We start from the raw sequence: 25,954 nt of genomic DNA on the forward strand, positions 1-25,954 counted from the left end.
GCGCATCGTTCCGCTGGCGAGGAGCGTCCGGCTCGGCGCCGGTGGGCCCCGCCGCCAGCCGCTCGGCCGGAGCCCCGCGCAGAGTCCGCAACCCGATCACCGCCGTCGCCAGCGGGGAGAGGGCGGCGCGGGCCCGCCGGGCGGCGGCGACCAGGACGGACGGTGAGGGCGGCCGGGCCGGGAGGCCGGGCGGGGCGGCCGGGCCGGGAGGCCGGGGTCTCCTCGCCCTCGGCTGGTCCCCGGTGGGCCGGGGCGGACGCGCGGAGGCCCCCGGGCCCCGGGCGGGCAGGGTCGGAGCCCCGGGGTCGCCCGCGGGGGCCGGGCTGCGGCGCCCCGCGCCGGCGCTCCGTCTTGCACGCACGCGAAGCCGGGCCGCGGCCCCCGCGCCCCCGCGGCCCCGAGCCCCGGCCGGACGCCCGCCCCTGGGCTGTTGGTCTCCGCAGGTGCCGCGCGTCGTGGGTCCGGCCGTGCGAGCGCCCGCCCCGCGGGGGGCGTGCGGGCCCCGGGCCGGGGCGCCCGCGCCGTGCGAGGACCCCGGCCCCGCGCGGGGCGCGCCAGCCTCGGGGGAGGCTCGGGCCTGGCGCCCGGCCGGGTCCTGGGTGCGCTCGTTGTTAAAGGTTCCCGTGGACGCCGAGGCTCCTCGCGCGTTGTTTGCAGACCGGCTGCGTGATCGCCGGTGCGTGCGCGGCGCAGCGGACGCCACTGGTCTGCAGCTCCGCTTGAGTTTCATCCCCTTCCGAAAGCGCAGGCTTTTTTGTGATGAAGCCCAGGCTGTTGACTTTTCTTCGGTGTCTTTGGGCATCTTATCCAAACCCCGGGGAGACCTCCTCCTCGGATCTCTTCTGAAAGTTTGTCTTGGAGATAGAGCCATGAGGAGAGGCCGGAGGGTGAATCCGTCCGAATTCCCCATCCACACTACGTGTGAAGGAGGGAGGAGAAGCACGGTGTTCCTAAAGTCCCTTCGTTTGCTCCCATGACTGCAGGTGCTGGCTCCTTGTCGGTCTTCTCTGGTCTCACAGGAAAGGGGAGCTGGCTCACCACCGCGGTCGGTGCCGTCTCCTGCACCTGCCCCTCCCCGATGAAATAACTGCAGCTGGCTACATTTTGTAGTCAGAAGATCTCCATTTTAAACCACAGGCCTGGGAGGGGCGGCCTGGCCCTGGGACAAGAGCGTGTCTGCGCCAAGATGCTGGAGGAGGACATGGAGGTGGCCATCAAGCTGGTGGTGGTGGGGAACGGGGCGGTGGGCAAGTCGAGCATGATCCAGCGGTACTGCAAGGGCGTCTTCACAAAAGACTACAAGAAAACCATCGGAGTGGACTTTCTGGAGCGACAGATCCAGTATGTACCTGGCTGTTCCATTCATTTCTTTGGATTTGTAATTTAAGACTCTCACTGGAATAGTAGCGGATAATTACAGTGCAATCCATGTTCACAGCTAGGACAGATGTTTTTCAACAGTCTCACTGTGTGGCCCAGCCCATATTCCTTTTGCCTCTTGTTCTCAGATACCAGGGTGACAGGCCTGAGCCGCCATGCCAGGCCTAACCATAAACATCTTTATCCTTATTTCTTGCTCCTTAGTTCCTTTTTTTTTTTTTTTTTTTTTTGGCTAGTCATGGGGCTTGAACTCGAGGCCTGGGCACTGTCCCTGAGATTAAGGCTTGCTGTATACCACTTTGGGCCAAAGCTCCACTTCTGGTTTTTAAGTGGTTAATTGGAGATACCTTTTACCTACTTTTTTTCCTTCTCATATGTTTTACAGTTATTAATTACATTTCGGGTACTTCCTAAACACAGGCTGATGTTCTGATTGATATTTCTATTTTTTTTATTTAGAAGTTATCCATGTCTCTAAATTATGTTTCCTCTCTTTGTAAAATTAGACAAGAGTACAAAGAGAAGTTATAGAGCAAATAATTTGCTTTTATTCCAAAGAAATAAATCAGATTTAGGAGGATCAAATATGCCCATGAAAGGAAACTCTTTAGGGAATTTAATTGGATTCTAAAACCCTTAGAATAATGCCTTTTGTTATTAGTTTTGAGAAACTTTCAAGACTATTTTAGGTTTAAAAAAAATGTATTGGGGCTGGGAAGGTGGCTCAGTGGTAGAGCATTTGCCTTGCATGCATGAGGCCCTGGGTTCCATTCCTCAGCACCACATAAGCAGAAAAAAGAGCCGGAAGTGGTGCTGTGGCCCAAGTAGTAGAGCACTAGCCTTGAGCTGAAGAGCTGAGGGACAGCGCCCAGGCCCAGAGTTCAGGCCCACGACCGGATCCAAAAAACAATAACAAAAACAAAACAAAAAACAAAAAAAATGTATTACAGAGCTGGGTGCCAGTGGCTCATGACTGTCATCCTAGCTACTCAGGAGGCTGAGATCTGAGGATCGCAGTTCAAAGCCAGCCCAGGCAGGAAAGTATGTGAGACTCTTATCTCCATGGTGCTGTGGCTCAAGTAGTAGAGTGCTCACCTTGAACTGAAGAGCTCATGGACAGCGCCCAATCCTAGAGTTCAAGTCCCAGGACTAACCAAAAAAAGGATGTTATAGACATAAGAAACATTAAACAAATGTTTGTGGCTAGATATTAACATCACACAGGGAAAAGCTGTTTTTGTCATTTCAAAGATAATTTTGAATCTATATCCTATTATCTGTGCTCTATACTTTTTATTTGCTTCCTTTCTCTAAACATGCTTTAAGTAGCCTCAGCTGTAAGTCTTGATGTTTTTGTACTTATTGCCTGAAATCAGGTAATATACAATACATAGTTAGCATATAGTTAATCCTGACTGTTCAGCTACTTGCTAAAATCTGTCCACTTGTAGTGTTGGTTGGTCATTTGTGGATAGATACAGGAGTTTCCCAGCACATACTTCTCCAGCTGAGACCAAGCTCAGTCTCCTGGCTTCAGCTCTTACGCAGTGAGAATGTGTCCTTTCTGTAATGCTCTGCACAATGTCACCTTTTTTACTTTTTGAAATTGTCCCCCCAGTGCAGTGCTAAGTGCTGTCTACTTTCCTAAGAGCAAGGAGGCTATGAAGTATTTCCTACAGAGAAAATACATGGGTTAGATAGATAAGCTTTGTGCAGACAGGACTTACAGTGGTTGGGCATGAACTTATGCTAAATTATATTAATAAGGTGTCTCTAAACAGAAATATACATAAAGCTAGGTATTGATCAGTTAGAAAAAATTATAAAGGATTTTTTCCTCCTTCTTTTTCAAGGCAGAGACTGATGCAGCTCAGGTTGGGCTCAGATATACTATGTAGCCCAAGCTGACCTTGAACTTGTAATTCTCCTCTCCCCAGTACTGGGCTTATAGCCACCACACCTGGACTAAGAGTCTACCTCAGTATGGTTCAGTATTTGGTAATTCAGTATTGATGGAGCTCAGAGGTGGAGTACTTGCCTAGCACACAGAAGGTCCTAGGTTTGAACCCAGAGAAACAGAAACAACCCACAACATAGTGCCAGCTGGGACACAAATGCTTTGAGTAGTCAACTTTATAACAAAATAGGTTTTCTAGTGAGAGGGCAGTGAAGCTTCTTGCCCACATTCTCATGTTTATGAAGCACCAAAGCCCACTAGAGGGGGCAAGGGGAGAAAGCAGTGGCTCGGGTCGTGTCCGCCCGGCCCTTAGTGCACGACGATTGTTAAAGAAAACCATTCCATTTGCACAGCTGTTCCACTTTCACTGCTGCAGCCAGTCCAACATTAAAGGGCCTAAACTCCACGTTTCACAGTGATGCTCACAAGGTAGCTTTAATGCCTTTGGATTTGAAAAACAAAAATATGCACAAAGCGTTATAAAAAAAAACTTTACATAAATCCATCTCTTTCAGAGTTAATGATGAGGATGTCAGACTAATGTTATGGGACACTGCAGGTCAAGAGGAATTTGATGCAATAACAAAGGCCTACTATCGAGGTAAAATGTGGTGCTGATTTGTCTGTCACGTTCTTTGCTTTCTTTCCCATGTAAAAGTTTCCCTGTGAGAATCGTTACAGTAGGTCGGGGAAATGCAGTTCAGAGGTAGAGCACTCACCTAATGGCATGAAGCTCTAGGTTTCATCCCCTGCAGTGAGACAGAACAAAGTTAAAATAATTTCAAGGTATTCTCGAAGCCCAGCTCCTCATTCTACACTCCTGTGAAATGGGAAGCGCCATTTTATATTTAAACAGTGGGCCCTGTCTTATATGACTTCTGTCTTGTTTTCAGTGCTAGGCTTAGATCTGGGGCCTGGGGTGCTGGGCCTGGGGTGTGCTGGGCCTGGGGTGTGCTGGGCCTGGGGTGTGCTGGGCCTGGGGTGTGCTGGGCCTGGGGTGTGCTGGGCCTGGGGTGTGCTGGGCCCGGTGTGCTGGGCCTGGGGTGCTGGGCCTGGGGTGTGCTGGGCCTGGTGTGCTGGGCCTGGGGTGTGCTGGGCCTGGTGTGCTGGGCCTGGGGTGCTGGGCCTGGGGTGCTGGGCCTGGTGTGCTGGGCCTGGGGTGCTGGGCCTGGGGTGTGTTGGGTCTGGGGTGCTGGGCCTGGGGTGTGCTGGGCCTGGGGTGTGCTGGGCCTGGGGTGTGCTGGGCCTGGGGTGTGTTGGGTCTGGGGTGCTGGGCCTGGGGTGTGCTGGGCCTGGGGTGCTGGGCCTGGTGTGCTGGGCCTGGGCCTGGGGTGCTGGGTCTGGGGTGTGCTGGGCCTGGGGTGTGCTGGGCCTGGGGTGTGCTGGGCCTGGGGTGTGCTGGGTCTGGGGTGCTGGGCCTGGTGTGCTGGGCCTGGGGCGTGCTGGGCCTGGGGCGTGCTGGGCCTGGGGTGTGCTGGGCCTGGGGTGCTGGGCCTGGTGTGCTGGGTCTGGGGTACTGGGCCTGGTGTGCTGGGCCTGGTGTGCTAGGTCTGGGGGGTACTGGGCTTGGGGTGTGCTGGGTCTGGGGTGCTGGGCCTGGGGTGTGCTGGGCCTGGGGTGTGCTGGGCCTGGGGTGTGCTGGGCCTGGGGTGCTGGGTCTGGGGTGTGCTGGGCCTGGGGTGCTGGGCCTGGGGTGCTGGGCCTGGGGTGTGCTGGGCCTGGGGCGCTAGGCCTGGGGTGTGCTGGGCCTGGTGTGCTGGGCCTGGGGTGCTGGGCCTGGGGTTCTAGGCCTGGGGTGTGCTGGGCCTGGGGTGCTGGGCCTGGGGTGTGCTGGGCCTGGGGTGTGCTGGGCCTGGTGTGCTGGGGCTGGGGTGTGCTGGGCCTGGCTTGTGCTGGGCCTGGTGTGCTGGGCCTGGGGTGTGCTGGGCCTGGGGTGCTGGGCCTGGTGTGCTGGGCCTGGGGTGTGCTGGGCCTGGGGTGCTGGGCCTGGTATGCTGGGGCTGGGGTGCTGGGCCTGGTGTGCTGGGCCTGGTGTGCTGGGCCTGGGGTGTGCTGGGGCTGGGGTACTGGGCCTGGGGTGCGCTGGGGCTGGGGTACTGGCCCTGGTGTGCTGGGCCTGGGGTGTGCTGGGCCTGGGGTGTGCTGGGCCTGGGGTGCTGGGCCTGGTGTGCTGGGCCTGGGGTGTACTGGGCCTGGGGTGTGCTGGGCCTGGGGTGCTGGGCCTGGGGTGCTGGGTCTGGGGGGTACTGGGCCTGGTGTGCTGGGCCTGGGGTGTACTGGGCCTGGGGTGTGCTGGGCCTGGGGTGTACTGGGCCTGGGGTGTACTGGGCCTGGGGTGCTGGGCCTGGGGTGCTGGGTCTGGGGTGCTGGGCCTGGGGTGTGCTGGGCCTGGGGTGTGCTGGGCCTGGGGTGTGCTGGGCCTGGGGTGCTGAGCCTGGGGCGTGCTGGGCCTGGGGCGTGCTGGGCCTGGGGTGTGCTGGGCCTGGTGTGCTGGGCCTGGGGTGTGCTGGGCCTGGGGTGTGCTGGGCTTGGGGTGTGCTGGGCCTGGGGTGCTGGGTCTGGGGTGCTGGGTCTGGGGTGCTGGGCCTGGGGTGTGCTGGGTCTGGTGTGCTGGGTCTGGGGTGCTGGGCCTGGAGTGTGCTGGGTCTGGGGTGCTGGGCCTGGGGTGTGCTGGGCCTGGGGTGCTGGGCCTGAGGTGTGCTGGGTCTGGGGTGTGCTGGGTCTGGGGTGCTGGGCCTGAGGTGTGCTAGGCCTGGGGTGTGCTGGGCCTGGGGTGTGCTGGGTCTGGGCATCAGGCACGCTGGGCCTCGGGTGCTGGGCCTGGGGTGCTGGGCCTGGGGTGCTGGGCCTGGGCCTGGGGTGCTGGGCCTGGACCTGGGGTGCTGGGCCTGGGCATCAGGCACACTGGGCCTGGGGTGCTGGGCCTGGGGTGCTGGGCCTGGGCATCAGGCACGCTGGGCCTCGGGTGCTGGGCCTGGACCTGGGGTGCTGGGCCTGGGCATCAGTCACGCTGGGCCTCGGGTGCTGGGCCTGGGCCTCGGGTGCTGGGCCTGGGCCTGGGGTGCTGGGCCTGGGCCTCGGGTGCTGGGCCTGGGCCTGGGGTGCTGGGCCTGGGCCTCGGGTGCTGGGCCTGGGCCTCGGGTGCTGGGCCTGGGCCTCGGGTGCTGGGCCTGGGCATCAGGCACGCTGGGCCTCGGGTGCTGGGCCTGGGCGTCAGGCATACTGGGCCTGGGGTGCTGGGTCTGGGGTGTCAGGCATGCTGGGCCTCAGGCCCGGGCAGGCCACTGCTCCCCGGGGAGCCCTGAACCCACAGCCCCGGACGCCAGCCGGCCAGAAAAGTGTGTGAGACTCCTATCTCCAAAATAACCAGGAAAAAAAAACAAACCCAGCCCAAGGTTTAGAGAAGCAGATGAGCAAGCAAGTCAAGTGGGCCTGAACTCTGGGCTGGGCGCTGCCCCTCAGCTCTTCAACTCAAGGCGAGCGCTCTACCACTCAAGCCACAGCGCCACTTCCAGTTTTCTGGTGGTTTATTAGAGATAAGAGTCTCACAGACTTTCCTGCCCCGGCTGGCTTTGAACTGCGGTCCTCTGATCTCAGCCTTCTGAGTAGCTAGGATTACAGGCGTGAGCCTCCAGCGCGTGGCAAGCTTTCTCGTTTTCTAAACTGTAAAGGTGAATATTTATTTACCACAATCAAAATTAATGTGTCTGAGGAATGTTAGACCTAACGTCCCTTTGTGGATCACTTTGGGGTCTGTCAGAATGGTTTGGGTTGCTGAACACAGAAACAGAATCCTTTTCAAACTGGCTTTACAGACTGGGAAGGTGGTTCAGTGGTAGAATGCTTGCCTCGCATGCATGAGGCCCTGGGTTCAATTCCTCAGCACCACAAGCTGGAAGTGGTGCTATGGCTCAAGTGGTAGAGCGCTAGCCTTCAGCTGAAGAGCTGAGGGTCAACGCCCAGGTCAAATTTATACCCCATGACTGTCAAAAAAAAAACAAAAAAGAGAGAATCAAACTGGCTTTATACACGAGGTATACTGAATTGTTTCCTGGAAAAGAAGTTGTTTGTTCAGACTACAGCCTTCCTGATCTTCTGTGCGGAGTTCCTCCTGCTGATTTCCTTGCTGGTCTCAAGCAAGGACACCCACAGACTTGAGTATTTATTTTGGCTGAGGAGAGGCCATCTTCCAGGAATGAACCAAACTCCCGAGCTGTTGTGTAATTAGGACACCTTGGCCTGATGGCAGTGCTGAGGGGAGTGGGTTTAGTTGGTGTGGGTCATGTGGCAAGCCCCTGCCAACGTCTACCCTGTGCTCCACACGCACGCACGCACGCACGCACGCACGCACGCCCCTCTCCCCTGCAGCAATACCTTCCTGGGGAAGGGATGCCACAGTTTCTGCTGCATGTGTAGGTTGGGATATGGTCATTGTGAAGGAAAGACTAGGAAGGGAAGGGTTAGGAAGACCAGTGAGGAGGAGTCCACCGACTGTCCCACCATCTCCTTAATTTCCATTTAAGACCATTACTGTGAGCATCTCCCACCTCCCCACCCCCACCTGGGTAACGGCTTATCTGGGATGTGATTCAGGGGTGGGGAAAGGAGAAAAACCAGCGTAGGTAGTTAGGTAGCCAGGCACGGCGGCTCACGCCTATAATCCTAGCTACTCACAGGCTGACAGCTGAGAATCACGGTTCAAAGCCAGCCCGGGCAGAAAAGACCAAGACCGTGAGACTCTTATCTCCAGTAAACCACTCAGAAAACCGGAAGTGATACTGTGGCTCAAGGGGTAGAGCGCTCGCTGAAGGTAACTAGGGGTCAGTTCCTCAGAAGAGCGGTGTGAAGACGTCTCGGAGGCTGTGCTGGGAGGCACCAGTTCTCCTGGGAGATGTGCTGAGAAGCCCAGGGCTCTTCTAAAAACATCGGATAAGCCACAAGGCAGAAAGGGGAGTATTCCCTGCAGCATTTGTTTGAGGGAATTCTGTCTGCAGGAAAAACTGTCTTCCATAGCACTCCAAAACTGGAGCTGGGGGAAAACAACCACAGTTTCTGCACACTGTTTACCCTGATTGTTTAACCTGTCTAAACAACACCACATCCTCTTCTCCAGACAAGCACTTTGTCATTTCTTTGTTCTTTGCCTATTCTATCCCTTATAAATAACCGGGGAGATTATAGACATTTTTTTCTTTTACTCTTTGTCTTATTCTTACTGCTAATATCTGGAACCATCCACTTACAGACTTTTTTTTTTAACTGTATACCTCCTCTAAGATTGTTGGTTTTGTTTTTCAGAGTCAGATCTTATACACTCGGGAAATCCTATTAGGTCCTTGAATGTAAATGTAGTTGATTGCATCTGCAGTTCTTGGTTTCAAGCTAACAAATAGAGTTTTATAATAAAGAAATGATTATAAAATGATTTAAGTCATGCTTAAAATGATTATACAGTGTTTTATTTGTAGTCTTGGTAAATATTAGAATTCAAATAAATATACATTTATGTATCTAAACACTAATGTAATCTTCAGTTCAAATTCTCCTCAAATCTTGAAATGTGAGGATCAGTTGTTTCCCTCCCTCCTCCCTCCATTTTTCTCGTTTGTGTGTGTGTATTCTGTATAGTTAATGCATTTACAGCGAGTTCTTAGAATAGTAAGGATTTACCTTCTGCTTTACAGCACTAAAAACACTGATGGTTATAGTTGAGGTGGGCCAGGCATGCGTTAACACAAGGTGGTTCTGAAGGACAGAACTAAGAAACAGCGCCTGGGTTCTGGGAAGGCCTCTTGCTTCTGTCATGTACACACCTGTTGATACTGCACTGATGATTTATATGACAGCTGCTTCTTGAACACGGCTGGTTATTTTTAATCTTAGATACTATTCGCCTAACATGAGAGTTGATAGTTTCAATATTGCCAGTATACTATGGGGTTCCATGAGTAAGTAAGCTAAAACTCCACCCCCCATTATACATATATAGCATATATATATATATATATATATATATATATATATATATATACTGTATATGTGTATATACTATTTTACAGACAAGTGTAATACATAATTGTATCTATTATACAAATATCTGATGCATTACATGTTTAAGAAACATGGTTCCTGATTAAAAATTGGTTCTTTGGCCGGGTGACGGTGGCTCACACCTGTAATCCCAGCTACTCAGGAGACTGAGATGTGAGGATCACGGTTCAAAGCCAAAGCCAGCCTGGGCAGGAAAGTCCATGAGACTCTTCAATAGACCACTGGTGAAGACCGGAAATGGTGCTGTGGCTCAAGTGGTAGAGCACTTGCCTTGAGCTGAAGAGCTGAGGGACAGCGCCCAGGCCCAGAGTTCAAGCCCCACGACTGAGCAAAAAAAAAATTTGTTCTTTGACTTTATAATAAGTTTGAATGTTGAAATACAAGTAGACATTACCAAGAGGACTTCCGTCATGTGGAAGCTGTCGTGAGCAGGAGAAAGCGGCCCTGACGGGTGTGCGGTCCTCCTTTGATGTGGAACCTGCTTGTTCCCGTCCCCACAGGAGCACAGGCCTGTGTGCTGGTCTTTTCCACGGTGGACAGGGAGTCCTTTGAAGCAGTTTCCAGCTGGAGAGAAAAAGTAGTCGCTGAAGTTGGAGACATCCCAACTGTGCTTGTGCAAAACAAGATCGATCTCTTGGATGACTCTTGTATAAAGAAGTAAGGTGCTACTTTCAGGGGGGAGGAGGTGGTCATAAACATGAAAACTTTAAGTGTGTGTGTGTGTGTCGAACTCTGGGCCTGGGCTACTTTCAGGGGGGAGAGGGTGGTCATAAACATGAAAAGTGTGTGTGTGTGTGTGTGTGTGTGTGTGTGTGTGTGTGTGTGTGTGTGTGTGTGTGTGTGTGTGTGTGTCTGTGTCTGTGTCTGTGTCTGTGTCTGTGTGTCTGTGTGTGTGTACACCTGGACGCTGCCCCTCAGCTCAAGGCTAGCGCTGTCCCTCAGCTCAAGGCTAGCACTCTACCACTTGAGCCACAGCACCACTTCCAGCTTTTTCTGCTTATGTGGTGCTGAGGAATCGAACCCAGGGTCTCATGCATGCAAGGCAAGCGCTCTACTGCTGACCCACCTTCCCAGCCCCAATGACAATTTTAATTTTTGTTTAGACTTACAAAACTTAGGAAAGCCTTAGTATATTTTCCTTTATAAGGATTTTATTTTCTTAAAAGCTTCAATTTACTTGAATTTTCTGTGACCTATTAACTGTGATTGGTTTAGATTACGAAAGCACAGTGGGTGACAACAGGCCAGAGTCATGAACTACATTTCAGAAAGGTAGAAGGAAGTGCGCTCAGTGTTTACATGCCGGCGTTGGTAATGTCCCGCCAGATTTAAACATGACAGATGTGAACTTTTTTTTAACTCTGTATAGTAAGTAGCTATTCTGTGTTCACAAATTTAAGAACAACTGTGGTCCATATTGTTTTGTATATTCAGAACTGTTAGTTTCAAACTAATGAACAAAGTTTAGCATCCAGGTAATTTTTATCTAAAAGTAGTCATTAGATTATTAATATCTTCACTAGTTTTCTAAATTTTCACTTTTTTTTTTTTTTTTTGCCAATCCTGGGCACTGTCCCTGAGCTTCTTTTGCTCGAGGCTAGTACTGTGCCACTTGAGCCACAGCTCCACTTGTGGCTTTTTGAGTGGTTTACTGGAGATAAGTCTCATGGACTTTCCTGCCCAAGCTGACTTCCAACCACAATCCTCAGATCTCAGCCTCCTGAGTAGCTAGGATGACAGGCGTGAGCCACCGGCGCCCGGCTCTTTGCTTTGTTTTTACACCTTATTTTTTTTAAATGTGTTCTTCTGTTATCTGTTGTATGTACCCAGTCAGGTACAGTTGAGTGGTGTAAAGCAGCATTTTCTCAGTTTCTCTGTGTAGGGACTCAGGAATGGCTCTGCGGGTGGCCCTGGGAAGGCTGAAGCCTGGACGGGCTACAGCACCCCATGGGGTTCATACATAGCACAGCTACTGGCAGAACTGCCATGTGCGCGAGACTAGCCGCTGCTCCCCGTGCGGGGCCTGGGTGTGCTCTGCGCATGTCCAGCATGCCGAAAGCAGGAGGCCCTAGATCCTCACGCCCACCGTGAGGCTGCTCAGAGAGGAGTTCCCACAGTATGGCCATAGTTTTCTCAAGAAAGGTGACGCAGGAGAGCAAAGCAGAAACAAGGCTTCTTGTTAGGTGCTAGAAATCACACTGGGTGTGCTGTGGGAGACCAGCCTTGCTTCCAGGGTGGAGGCGGCTACCCAAGGGTATGAAACACGGTGGGAGGAGGGCCCCAGGGGCCATTTTGTATCATGGCTACTACAATCAGGTTTCTAATAAAACTAAAATGCGTCTCTCATAGGCTGGGAATGTGGCTTAGTGGTAGAGTATTTGCCTTACATGCATGAAGCTCTGGGTTCGATTCCTCAGTACAGAAAAAGCCAGAAGTGGTACTGTGGCTCAAGTGGTAGAGTGCTAGCTCTGAGCACAGAGAGGCTCAGTGACAGAGCAGATGCAGCTGTTAAACTTGGGCTTTTGGCAACAGGGTTGTTTGGTGGCCAGTAAGTACTCAGAGTGTGAGGAGTATGTTGCTCACAGTAGAGAAAGCTAACACTGCATAAGTGTACCGGTAGGTACTCAGAGGATGCGTATGATGAGTATGATGAGTATAATGTCCATAGTAGAGAAAGCGAACCGGTAACTACTTACTGTATGGCTAGAATAGTACTGTGTTTATAACTACAGTGTGACAGTGTTTACCCCAAGAAGGTTTCCATTCAAACATGAAATGAGCTGAGCTTTTAGTGACCCTTACTCAGTGGGACATCAATGCTAAGCTTCTTCAAAAGGAAACGTAAAGCATTTTTGAAGGAAATTATCCAACACCCCCCCCCCCCCCGCGTCTTTAAAACGAGCCGTCAGAAACACTTCATGAGCCTCTTTTCCCCGTGTGCCTGCAGTGAGGAAGCCGAGGCCTTGGCCAAGAGGCTCAAGTTGAGATTCTACAGAACCTCGGTAAAGGAAGACCTGAACGTGGCAGAAGGTAAGCGTGCCTGTCCAACCTCCCCAAATGTATGCCTCTGTGCAGTTAGGAGTTTTGCTTGTCTGAGTTTCTGCAGCTCATACTCCCCTCTACGTTTCTGTAGCTCTTCAGCATAATTGGATTGTTTCAGCATTCCTTGGTCCACAAAGAGGTAGTGATAATGACATTAACTTGTTTAAGAGATTAGAGGAATACTGGGACTTCTCAATTCAGAAGAATCATTTATTGGATTGCAACTAGTACTTGAGTGTTTATTTTAGCTAGTTTTCTTCAACTCATCTAGGTAGAGACTTTTTCAAGAATGAGTCAATTTAGTGTTGCTAAATGGTAATCACTATGCTAACAATGTCTACAAGTATAATTTCCTTTCCTTACTAATTAAATACTACTTAGTACTTCTCAGGTGATTGCTGAAATAAATTTTGAAGTTTAATTTTTAAGTAGGGTTAGTACAGATAGTGTAAGTAATATGAAATAATGTTACATTTACCATAGTCAAATTGACCTTGTGTTTATTCTAGTTTTTAAATATTTGGCTGAAAAATACCTTCAAAAACTCAAACAAGTCCCCGAGGACCCAGAACTGATGCATTCAAGTAGTAACAAAATTGGTGAGTACAAGAACAAGTGCTACCTGTTCTCATTATTATTGCTTTACTTTTTTATAGTGTACATTTCTCTAAGAAATATGGTTTATGATTTTTAAACTTAGTTGTATCAATATTTCAAGTTGTTTTCTTACACTGAATTTCCTACATTCGTTAATTGCCGTGGACTCTTGGGGGGGGGAAGGAGATTGGAGAAATAGAGAGGGGAGAAGGGGGAGAGAGAGAAAGAGGAGGAAAGGGGAGGAAGGAGAGAGGGGCGGAGGGAGAGAGGGGGAGAGGGGAGGAGGGAGAGAGGGGGAGAGGGGAAGAGGGAGAGAGGGGTACTTTTATGGAGGCCTCCTTCCCTGGAGGAGCTTCAGGAATGCTATTCTGTGCACTTGTCCACGTCTCCCTGTGGCCAGCCTTTTCTCTTGCATGGTAAATGCAGTTCTCTACAAGGGTGCGTCAGCCTTCATCAAGCCCAGAGTGCTATCTGGAAGACTTGATCTTCATCCCATCCCCGTGCTGTGTGTACATGAGCGCACTCGTCTTCTCATGTGGCTCTTCCTCGGTTCTGGCTTTTACTGCATGTGTCCTGCCGACAGACACCACAGATGCCCTGTGAGGAGAAAGCATGTGCAGTAAGCCTCTGCCTGCTCTGGTCTCCTTGGGCCACGCTCTCGTCTTGCTACAGTCCTCAAAGCTTCTCTTCTCCCAGCATTTACCTAGTGTAGGAAGACTGTCTTGTCCTTGTGTGCATCCTCACCCACTGTTTCCTATGACCAGTTTTCTGGCTCCAAGCACACTGCAGGCTTCCTGACTTGTGCACATGCACCTGTGGGAGACGTACGCGCTCATCTTGTGTCAGGGTATTTATTCTTTGTGTTCTCTCAGACCCAGTGGAAGACTCAAGCTCCATACTTTCTTTTCCTGAAGGAACTGAGGTTTGAACTTGGGGTGTACACGTGCATGCTGACACTCTACCGCTGACCTACAACCTTTCATATTCTCTTCTAACAGAAATCACAGTCCATGGCTGGCAGGGGTCCACTGCACATTCTCCACCAAGGGTTTCTTGTTGCAGGAATTAACTATAATTGGTCCTCCTTTGAAGTACCTATGAACCTAACATAGAATGAATTCAGTGTGGACAGACTTGGTCCTAGACATCATTGTATCCTTGTAGTCTCTCTGCCTAGGGTTCCATGTATGGTAGACAGTTCATAAATTAAAGTACATTTTGTGAATAGCACCATCCAAATAATTTGTAATTAGCCGGGCGCTGGTGGCTCCCGTCTGTCATCCTAGCTACTCAGGAGACTGAGATCTGAGGATCACGGTTCAAAGCCAGCCCAGGAAGGAAAGTCTGTGAGACTCTTAATCTCCAATAAACCACCAGAAAACCAGAAGTGGTGCTATATAGCTCAAGTGGTCGATCGCTAGCCTTGAGCTGAAGAGCTGAGGGACAGCACCAGGCCCAGAGTTCAGGCCCCACAACCAACGAAAAAAATTATAATAAAATTTACAATTAATTTTTAAATATGATTTTAGTACTGTTTTTAGTACTTTTATCTGTCACTTTTACCAATAGATCATTTTTATGTTATTTTATACTAAATAGGAAAACTTTGTATTACTACTAGCTTTTGCATATGTAATATTAAAGTATCACAAATATTATTGTGTCTATATAAATCAAGTATTTTTGAGGTGGTTATATGCAAATAGGCAAAGTAATTAACACATTTATTGATGCCAAAATTCAAGGTAGATTAGTGGAAATCCACAGACCAGTATGTAGAGTACCCCACGATTTCAGTAAAAAATGGAGGGCAAAAAAGGTGCATTTCCTGTATATGCAGAGAGTCCCTGGAGACCCTCAGGAAGAAGTATAATGTGTCTGCCATAGAGGAGGACATTGTCGGGTGGGGTGGACGTGGAGTTTGGTGAAAAGATTTCACTGTGCCCTTTTGAACCTAAAGAGCCCGTGCATCAGTTCATTCTCGAACATGGAGTCCTCACTGTGTTGCTCAGGCTGGCCTTGAACTCAGTGTCTCTCTCAGTCTCCTAAGTAGCTAGGATTACAGGCACTTGCTGCTACCTTTGTCTTGTAGTAACTATTAAAAATAAGGCTTGTGCCTATAAAACAGCAACGCTAGCCAGGAAGTTTGGAGACCCTCCCTGGGGTGGGGGAGAGGAACGACAAAATCCTAAAGTGCCAAGCCCCGATTTCAACTCCCAGTACCACGAAAAGAAAGAAAAAGGTAAACCAGGCAAAAATGAGTTTGAAATGTCCTGAAATCAACGTTGATACATGAATGGACATGCAGAAGAACATGGCAGTCAGTGAAACACTTCTGACAAAGGAACTTCTATAGTATGAATGAATCCCAGGTATATTCTGCAAAATGAAGAGCCCACAAATAGGACACAAAGCAGTGGAGAGCTGGGAGTGGGAGAGGGTTGGGGAAAGTGGAATGGAGTTACAACTGGAAGTGGTGCTGTGGCTCAAGCGGTAGAGCACTCGCCTTAAGCTGAAGAATGTAGAGACAGCGCCCAAGCCCAGAGTTCAAGCTCCATGACCAACAAAAGAATCTTATGGTTATTATGATGCTACATGTAAACCTGGTGTGTTTCAGAGTTGATCTGTTTTCCCTGTTTATACAGGTGTCTTTAATACATCTGGAGGAAGTCACTTGGGCCAGAATTCCAGTACCTTAAATGGCGGAGACATCATCAATCTCAGACCTAACAAACAAAGGACCAAGAAAACTCGAAATCCCTTTAGCAGCTGTAGCATACTCTAAGATGTTCTAGGAGGAGCCAGGATGAAGTATGTTGACACATGCAACCACTGCCATATTTCACAAGCATCTTAGCAGCCTCTGTGCCTCGTGGCTTCCTGATGGCTAGCAGATCTAAGCTCTGCTCTGCTGGGCTTCAGAATGTGGTGTGGGACCTGTGGGAAACTGCCCTGTGGGCTTACTTTCATATTTCTACGTTAGACAAAGTTTCTCCTGTTTTTTTTTAATGCTATAAAATGTCAAACAGGTTGTGCTGAATTTTAAATGCTGGAAAACATGAATGCCGAATTATATTGGAACCGATTTTAAGGAAAAAGCATTCTTTTCTTGCAATTGGTCATCTTCCTTTTCTGAAAAGCAGTATTCATTGTGAATACTTGGAGAACATAGTACTGAAAGGCAACCCTGAGTCTTGCCAGATGGCATTGGCATATTTTTGGCAATGTTTTCGCTAAATATTGGTAGAGGAAGGCATGCAGCTAGTTGGTCCTGAGCAAACTGAAAACATGTACAGTATTTAAGGTAATTAGATTCTAACTCATTCATGAAATCATTTGTGTCTTATTTTATTTTCGAATGAGAAATTCTAGACAGACATTTTGCAAAATGAGCTTGAACTTAAAAATGCTTTGTGCCAAAAAAAAATCACCTAATTCTTACAAGTGCTTTACTATCAGAATTCATATTGTTTTGATAACTCTTAAGAGCAGTTCTCTCCTCTGACAGGGTAGACAGATGCTGCAGCTTCTCCATGGGGTCCTCACTGAAGAACCGTGTGTGTCTATGCGTGTGTGCAAGGTGAGCGTGAGCTTCCACACCTGTCAGCCAGCTGTGTGTGTCCCCACTGTGAGCAAGGTGAGCGTGAGCGTCCATGTGTGTGTGTGTGTGTCCCCACTGTGAGCAAGGTGAGCGTGAGCGTCCGTGTGTGTGTGTGTCCCCACTGTGAGCAAGGTGAGCGTGAGCGTCCATGTGTGTCTGTGTCCCCACTGTGAGCAAGGTGAGCGTGAGCGTCCATGTGTGTGTGTGTGTCCCCACTGTGAGCAAGGTGAGCGTGAGCGTGCATGTGTGTGTGTGTCCCCACTGTGAGCAAGGTGAGCGTGAGCGTCCATGTGTGTGTGTGTGTGTGTCCCCACTGTGAGCAAGGTGAGCGTGAGCGTCCATGTGTGTGTGTGTGTCCCCACTGTGAGCAAGGTGAGCGTGAGCGTCCATGTGTGTCTGTGTCCCCACTGTGAGCAAGGTGAGCGTGAGTGTCCATGTGTGTGTGTGTGTCTCCACTGTGAGCAAGGTGAGCGTGAGCGTCCGTGTGTGTGTGTCCCCACTGTGAGCAAGGTGAGCGTGAGCGTCCATGTGTGTGTGTGTGTCCCCACTGTGAGCAAGGTGAGCGTGAGCGTCCATGTGTGTGTGTGTGTCCCCACTGTGAGCAAGGTGAGCGTGAGCGTCCATGTGTGTCTGTGTCCCCACTGTGAGCAAGGTGAGCGTGAGTGTCCATGTGTGTGTGTGTGTCTCCACTGTGAGCAAGGTGAGCGTGAGCGTCCGTGTGTGTGTGTGTCCCCACTGTGAGCAAGGTGAGCGTGAGCGTCCGTGTGTGTGTGTGTGTGTCCCCACTGTGAGCAAGGTGAGCATGAGCATCCGTGTGTGTGTGTGTGTCCCCACTGTGAGCAAGGTGAGCGTGAGCGTCCGTGTGTGTGTCCCCACTGTGAGCAAGGTGAGTGTGAGCGTCCATGTGTGTGTCTCCACTGTGAGCAAGGTGAGCGTGAGCATCCATGTGTGTGTGTCCCCACTGTGAGCAAGGTGAGCGTGAGCGTCCGTGTGTGTGTGTGTGTGTGTGTCCCCACTGTGAGCAAGGTGAGTGTGAGCGTCCATGTGTGTGTGTGTGTCCACTGTGAGCAAGGTGAGCGTGAGTGTGTGTGTGTGTCCCCACTGTGAGCAAGGTGAGCGTGAGCTTCCACACCGGTCAGCCAGCTGCCAGAGGCCGCCTAGCACAGGAGGCCTAGCAAAGCGCATTGTGTGGCTGGCACTTTTTGCTGCTGACAGAATCCAATCTGGAGACCTTAAAATTATTGCAGCCATTTTTAAAAGTGCACAAAAGATGAACTTTAGTCCTAATCCAAGTTGTGGATTTCATAATGCCTTGCAATGCTGAAATCCCCTTCAGTTTACACATTTTTATATAGTTTTTTTCCATAAGACTTTCTACAGCCTTTGGTCTGCGTAGTAATCTCTCAGGAACTGCTGCCATCACATGATAGTCCAAGACGGTCTCTGTGGCCACACTGCCACCGCAGTGAAACCCTTTGTCCTGCTGATGGATGCTAGTAAAACTGGAGGGACAGGAAACGGTCTGACACACACTGATGTGACCTGGGACAGCAGCCTTCCAAAACTGACTCAAGTCTGGTACAGGTGGTTTTGTTTGTAGTGGATCTGCTTTTCAGATAGCATCTCATTTTAACAAGACTTCAAAATATGTCAAAAATATTTTTTTTCTTGGAAAATGTCATGAGGTCATTTTACATTTTTGTACTAAAATATGAGTGTTTTTGTATTTTCCTGGTATGTTTCATCCTCTTACTATTCCTTTAAGTCTCCTGTCTGTACCATTCTCCCCTCCTTGCCCAGAGTGAGGCTGAGAACAGAGCAGCATTTCCTGTTTGCCCTGGGTGTCCAGTGCACACGTTTGCCTTGAGGGCACCCCGTTCCCGAACACCACCTTTGTCACACGCTCCCATCCCCGCTGCTGGCCAGGGGTGAGCAGGAGGGCTGGGGCTCACCTCCCGGTGGGCACTGCTTTCTCCTCCCTTGAAAAACAATCGCTCTCATGTCTGCACAAAGTGTATTTTGTGGCAAGTAGTCTAACAGCCTTTGTTAGCAGGAAAGTCATTTGTTACATAATGTCCTATTTCATATTGATTAAATGTATGTGAGTAAAAGTATGTGCTACTTTTCTATAAAAATGTAATCCCTGATGATGGTTACAATTCCCTTAAAAATTGAAATATAATTTTATGTGACTGGTTTTTATCTTTTTCTTATTTAACAAAAACTAAAGAGATCTTTGCTACATATTTGGACTTTTACTGCGCTATATTTCACACCTATGCAGTCATTAAGTAGGTCTGAAAATCAGCCACAAATGATGTTAGTTTCTCAATTTAATAAATTCTAAAACCTTCAAAATTCAAATTATTTTTTCCTTTCTGACCCTTGAGCTATTAAAATAACCTTATAATTTCGAATAAAACTGTGGATGCTAAAGAAAAATGTCTCTTAAGAGCACAGGGTGTTGTGTATTTGTGTCTAGTCTTCTTGGTACTATCACTGCTTTTTTAGCAGAGAGATACCTATGAAATAATTGCCACAGCTCAGAGTTCCCTACGTTTCCTTTCTTTCTATGCTTACTGCCTATGAATTAAATACTATATCAAAAAAGCCCATAATAAAGCAATACAGCTCAACAGAATCAGGTTAAATGGTTGCCTTTAACACTGCCCAAAGTTGAGCACACATGTAGAACCTCAAAGTACAGTCAAAACTACCAAAAAGAGGATACATGGCTGTCCAGCTGTCCAATGTGGGCCACAGGCAGGGGTCAGGGAACTTCTGAAGCGAACCCATCTGTGCCTGAGGGGCTGAGGTCTCGTTTGAAGACCTCAGCCTGAAACCCTGCCAGACGGCTGCCCTAACTGGACCACCAGCGTACTGAATCGGGGCAACAGCGTCCATACTGCACCGTCATCAACCAATAGGTCGACTCTGTCTGCTTTAGCAAGCAGGAAGTATGCATATCAGACCACATAAAAGTTTTTCTTACAAAACTAGTAAATCTATTGTACATGTGAATATAGTGAAACAACAGTGGACTAATGCACTGATCACAAGGGCAGTGACCAGATGATTTACCTGTTTACTAGCTCATATTCCTTTCTTCTCTCTTGAAGACCCCTGGGTCTATGGTAGGATATTGGTAAAAAGAATTTTAAAAATGAAAATTTTGGATTAAATGAAAACCTGAGTCTTCTATATTTTTATTACTAATAATGCCTTTGTAAAACTAAGCCACTTGTATTCACTTGTAATTATGCCCTCAAGCTTAATTTAAAATACACTATTTGATTAAAATTTCAGTGAAGATGATTTCCAAATCAAAAAATAAATGCATTTTAAGGTAGGATTGTGTGTAATGTGTATCACTAATGTAGAAGTAAAATTTGAAAAGTATAATAGGTTTTAAAAATAACTGCTGGGTTGGGGCTGGGAGGATGGGTCAGTGGTAGAGCGCTTGCTTTGCATGCATGAGACCCTGAGTTCAATTCCTCAGCACCACATAAACAAAAAGAAAAAAGCCGGAAGTGGCGCTGTGGCTCAAGTGGTAGAGCGCAAGCCTTGAGCTGAAGAGCTGAGGGACAGCGCCCAGGCCCAGAGTTCAGGCCCCACGACCGGACCCAAAAGAAAAATAAAAAAATAAAAATAACTGCTGGGTACCGGTGACTAATGCTTGTAATCCTAGCTACTCAAGAGGCTGAAATCTGAGGGTTGCCCAGTTCCAAGGCACCCAGGGTAGGAGAGTCTGTGAGATACTTATTTCCAATCAACTGGCAAAAAGCCAGGTGTGGAGGTGTGGCTCAAATGGAAGAGAACCAGTCAGCCATAAATGAAAAAGCTGAGGGAGAGCTTCTAGGCCCTGAGTTCAAGCTGCAGTCCTGATGGTGGTTTGTGCACACATACACACACACTAATCAAACTATTTGGTATTTGTATCTAGCATGCTAACATGCTAATTTTATTGATGCTGGTTATTTAGTGCGCTTAGCACTTAATAATATGCCCTAGAAATTCTTTTATAAACATGGATCCGTTTCCTACACTGTTTGATGATGCTTGGGTCTTTGTGGCCGGCAGATACGTGTTCTTTTTGTCCTGTCTGGTTCTACTGCATTTAACAGGTGCCTCTGTGTCAGGCACCACACTCCGCCCTCCGCACGTGCTACCTTCCATGCTTCCTCACAAGTACTGCTAAGGCCTGCACAGTGTCTCTGCTGGTAAGGGTGTTGCTAGAATCCAGCCTATACTGCCACTTAACTCCAGTTTTTTGCTTTGTCCATTTTCATTTTGATGCCTGTGTACAAAGACACAGAGAAAAATGCATTCCCCCCCAACATTCTCAGCAATTTTGCTTATTTTGTGTATTTAGGTAGTATAACATTTAGCCTTCCAAAGGAATTATCACACTGTGTATCAGATGTATGTACCTTGTGTACCACAGCCATCTGAGAAGTACAATGTATCTATTAGTTTAAACCAGGTCACAGTTTTCAGTTTGTTAAGATGCTCTGCTGTTTCCAGTGGAGCAGAAATCTCCAGCATGTGGCTGCCTCTTCAGGGTGAATTCTAACCAGGGTCCCACACAAATGCCATCAGCACAGGGCTGTGCACGGAATCACCTGACTAGTGTTTATTTACAATGAAAGGCTGTTCATGTGGGTGCACTGTCAGGAAGCCCTTGCCACAGCTGCTCACCTTCATCACGCCCATGTTTCCCTTTCTCACTCCTATGAGAACTTCAGTGTGTCAGGTCCATAAATTAAAATACCGCTGGTTATTTATATATGTGTCACGGTTTAAATAGGACTTTCACTGTGGCCTCCGTTGGTGAATTTGGGTGAGATCTGCCAGATTCTCAGTGGGTCCTTCTTGCTGGCTATTGCTACAGAGAGCCTATCCCTGTAGAGAAAGGAAGAAGAGCCTGCCTAGAAGTACAGTCCCGGGAAGTAAGTTACCAAGAGATGGCAGAAAGGCTGTGCTAAAGGTGCAGCTACAGTCCGGGAAGTGCACAGAAATTGTGATGGGTAACACCTACATCTCAATCCTCTTATTATCAGTCATCAATAATGTGGCTCACCCTGGAAGATCAGAGGGCAAAGGCAGTGCAGACCAGAGACCTTGGAGATGGAGGATCACCACTCTTCAAGTCTGTGAAAAGAAATGAATGATTGCTAACCCAACTGCATTGTACAAGATGGAGAAGACAAAGGTCAAGGAGATAGAGCCAGAATTGGTGGAAAGTGGCAGGTTGACTGGGGTGAATGTGAACAGTGGGATTGCTCAGAGAACACATGAGAACTTAGGAAATGGATTAATCACTCCTTAATTTTCACAATTAGGTCATAAAAACATCCTCACTAGGTAGGGAGCCTTGTGGCAGCAAAGCTGGAGTCTGCAGACAAACCAGGAAACTGCCGCAGGGAGCAGCAACTCCTGTGAGGCAGATCGTGTCATGAGTCACAGCAATGTTTTCACTATGGTAAATCCAGTTCAGTAGCACTTGCCCAGAGATGTACAAAACCAGGCTATTACCTCTCTCTCAATATGAATACAAGAAATGAGTGAGAGTGGGCGCCAGTGGCTCAAGCCTGTAATCCTAGCTACTCAGGAGGCTGAGATCTGAGGATCACGGTTCAAAGCCAGACCGGGCAGGAAAGACCATGAGACTCCTATTTCCAATAAACCACTAGAAAACCAGAAGTGGTGCTGTAGCTCAAGTGGTAAAGCGCTCGCCTTGAGCTGAAGAGCTGAGGGAAGAGCCCAAGCCTAGAGTTCAAGCCCCATGACCCCCCCCAAAAAAACAATGAGTGAGAAGTAGAAACTATGTTGAAAATGAACTATACAACTTGGGGTGGACAGGTGGAAAAAACTCGGAGAGAATAAGGGGTGACATTGTCCAAAAAAAGTGTCCCCATTGGCTGATTTATGAAATGGTAAACCCTCTATAACAGCTTTATAGTAAGTTTTTAAGAAAGAAATACTCAAGAGCAGTTGTGGAGAAATGGTTTAAGTAGTTGTGTATCAACATCATTATATGTCCTATAGTTGCTTCATTTATTACAGGTAAAAAGAGCAATGTGTGGATCAACCTTGTTAGTAAAACAAGATGTCTGGGTTAGGAAAAAGTCGAATGTCCAATGCATGAACAGTATCAGTGAAATGGATGTGTGTTAATTACTGAAGACATTGTAGGTTGATACACTTTTATACAAAATATTTAAAAATGTTAGATGAAAATATATATACTCTGATTAAAAAACCCATTAATGGGAATTTATGTAAAGATCAAAAACAAAGAAGAGTAAAGCTCTCTGGACAGAGCATGCTGTGATAACAGCAACAGCTGGCAAACCAACAAATGTCCAGTGTGCGGGGAATGGGCAAATGAGCCAGGGAGAGACAGAATGGAGATCCACACTCCAAATGTCCAGTGTGCGGGGAATGGGCAAATGAGCCAGGGAGAGACAGAATGGAGATCCACACTCCAAATGTCCAGTGTGCGGGGAATGGGCAAATGAGCCAGGGAGAGACAGAATGGAGATCCACACTCCAAATGTCCAGTGTGCGGGGAATGGGCAAATGAGCCAGGGAGAGACAGAATGGAGATCCACACTCCAAATGTCCAGTGTGCGGGGAATGGGCAAATGAGCCAGGGAGAGACAAATGGAGATCCAGAAGCTAACAAGCAGGCTTTGTTTAAAGAGGGGAGAGTAAGAGGAGAAAGGCAAGGTACCACACTAAAATTTTTAGAAATGATGCATTTGAGATTAAGTGTACATAATTGTTCATGATGGTGAAAGTGAAGGTAATTTTCTCATATTGCTTCCATTTATATAAAAATACAATCACTAATTTTCAAATCTTTCATTCAAAGTAGTACTTAGGCACATAAAAGTTGAATGACAGCATGCATGAAAATGTTCTATGTGATTCCTCTGATCTTGCAAGCATGAGTTCTTTGCTATGTGTATGTTGCTCAAGACTAGGAGTTTCTAGTCAACTATATGCCACAGTCCAGAAAAGACAGTACAAGCACTATTTACAAGAGCAGTGCTGCTCTTGCCCTGGCCAAGTACTACTTTGCCACATGCTATGTGAACAATAAGACATGTGACATGTAATGCTAGATTCTGGTACATGGCAATTCAATCTAACAACTGCATAACTAAAATCCTGGGTTTAATACTCGCAAAACATTTGGTGTTAAAATAGCTTCCTCATCTGAAACAACTACTGGCATCAAATAAGAGGTTGTGCCTAACATAAAGAACAAGTTGTCACCTGCCGTAGTATTTTAGTATTTTGACAATATCAAATGCCTCTAAGCTCAAAGACTAATTGAATTTTTCTTCACTTGGCTGCAGCATTTTGGAGCCAGCTCCTTTAGAATGCTCCAACAGCTTGATGGACTTATCAGAATTTTCAATATTTCTAAGCAGAGTCTCTAATCTTCTCTTAATTTTCTTCTGATCTTCAAGAGCACAGCCAATTACTATGGACTGAAACTTCTGGTCCACAGGCCCAGGGGGTACCTCAGATGAACATGCGCCGTAGAGAGACACAAGATGACTCCTGGCGCTTCCCAAGTCATCCAGAAACTTACTGACCACCTCATCTATGATCCGCGTGGCAAGCCTGAGGGACTCTTGCTGCTGTGGACTTCTAATTGTCTCCACTGAAACTTCAACAGTGAGGGTCCGGCCCATCAAACGGTTTGCTGTCAGATTTAATTCTTCTCTTTCCCCTAAATGTATCAAGGTTTAAAAGAACCATCAGTAGAAGACATGGACTTAACATGACAAGAACACCATGGTGTTCATTCGCGACAAAACTTGTCGTCTATAAGCACTTCTCAGAATTGTTTAAAGTGAACGCAGCATACAGGAAGAGCAAGGTTATAGGCCACCTTTCCTGGATAATCTTTACATGTGGACACCGAGTAGGTGTCCACACAGGTCTGTGTGTCTGCACGCAGTGGCAGCTCTGCACTGGTAACATGATGACGATGGGCTCAGCTTGGGGCTGGAGCAGGGAGCCGCACCAGGGCTTGTGCTGGGAAAGGTGGTGATCACAAGTCCCACACAAGGACATGAGAGCTCACCGCAGCACACTGCCCAGAGTGTGGCTGCCCAGTAGCAGTGACAGGCACTGGCTTCATCCGCCCAGAGGGGTGGGGTAGGCCAGAGGCCCAGAGATCATGGCCAGCAGAAGGAAGCAAGGCTGCACAATGGAGCTCTACCAACATTTCTCAACCTACAAGAAGTCAGGAGTCCCCTTCTTGTCCTGTCCCAGAGCTTCCAAATCCCCAGTCTTCAGCCAAGACGGTGAAGAGACAGACTGACCCCTTTGGATGAGCAGCACCTGTGGTCTGGAGTCAGACTGATCATTCACTCCACCCACTCTCATCCTGGGGAGGGCAGCGGGAGCCCAGGAACCCCAGCGCCAAGAGAGCAAAGCCTGGGTGTGGCCCCTTCCCCCAGCAGGCGACCAGGAAGCCCAGCGCCAAGGAGAGCAACACCCGTGACCCCTTCGCCCTGGCAGCCATGCTCTACAATGCAGCCCTACAGCCCCGATGGGTCCCCTGGTTCAAAATTGGTGCTCTTGGGGCTGGGAAGGTGGCTCAGCGGTAGAGCGCTTGCCTGGCATGCATGAGGCCCTGGGTTTGATTCCTCAGCACCACATAAGCAGAAAAAGCCAGAAGTGGTGCTGTGGCTCAAGTGGTAGAGCGCTCGCCTTGAGCTGAAGAGCTGAGGGACAGCGCCCAGGCCCAGAGTTCAGGCCTCATTACTGACAAAAAAATAAATAAATAAAATAAAAATGGTACTCTTCTTTTCCTCCAAGTCAGGTGGAAACTCATCTCCCTTTGTCTTTCTTTCTCTGCCTCAACTCTCACCTTTTGCCTCCACTCTTAAATGTCCTGCAGTGTTTTTTTTTTGGTCAGTTGTGGGGCTTGAACTCTGGGCCTGGGTGCTGTCCATCCCTCAGCTTTTCAGCTCAAGGCAAGGGCTCTACCACTTGAGCCACAGCACCACTTCCGGTTTTCTGGTGGTTAATTGGAGATAAGAGTCTGATGGACTTTCTTGCCTGGGCTGGCTTTGAACTGTGATCCTCAGATCTCAGCCTCCTGAGTGGCTAGGATTACAGGCATGAGCCACTGGTGCCTGTCCTGTCCTGCAGTCCTATAGCTTATAAAGACACTAAAAATGAATGAGGGAGCAAACCAGATGGCCTTGGTAGGTGTCATCCTGGTCATGACCTGGGGGTGGGACCCAGGCTGGACCAGTGGCCAGGGCAAGTGACTGGGTAATGAACAGCTGCACCTG

At 48.7% G+C, this 25,954-nt stretch overlaps 2 protein-coding genes across 7 annotated transcripts in view; one reads left to right on the top strand and one right to left on the bottom strand.

The window, feature by feature from the left end:
• Positions 1-18,825, top strand: Rab23 (RAB23, member RAS oncogene family). Its single transcript, XM_070017253.1, has 7 exons — positions 1-162; positions 984-1,341; positions 3,853-3,938; positions 9,889-10,045; positions 12,336-12,418; positions 12,940-13,029; positions 15,673-18,825. The coding sequence occupies exons 2-7, from the start codon at positions 1,187-1,189 to the stop codon at positions 15,810-15,812; spliced, it is 711 nt and encodes a 236-aa protein (XP_069873354.1). The 5' UTR covers positions 1-162; positions 984-1,186; the 3' UTR covers positions 15,813-18,825.
• Positions 9,864-25,954, bottom strand: part of Bag2 (BAG cochaperone 2) — a 20,572-nt gene continuing 4,481 nt past the window's right edge. Inside the window, exons 3-5 of one of the 6 annotated variants that reach the window (XM_070017256.1) lie at positions 24,235-24,375; positions 21,709-21,779; positions 9,864-9,952 (exon numbers count right to left, since the gene is read on the bottom strand). In XM_070017256.1, coding sequence (XP_069873357.1) covers positions 21,718-21,779; positions 24,235-24,375 — 203 coding nt within the window. In that variant the 3' untranslated portion in view covers positions 9,864-9,952; positions 21,709-21,717. The other 5 variants (XM_070017255.1, XM_070017257.1, XM_070017258.1 and 2 more) reach the window with 5 other exon arrangements.

Source organism: Dipodomys merriami, unplaced genomic scaffold (assembly GCF_024711535.1).
Source record: "Dipodomys merriami isolate MVZ:Mamm:240054 unplaced genomic scaffold, mDipMer1.0.p SCAF_122, whole genome shotgun sequence".
Classification (NCBI taxonomy): domain Eukaryota; kingdom Metazoa; phylum Chordata; class Mammalia; order Rodentia; family Heteromyidae; genus Dipodomys; species Dipodomys merriami.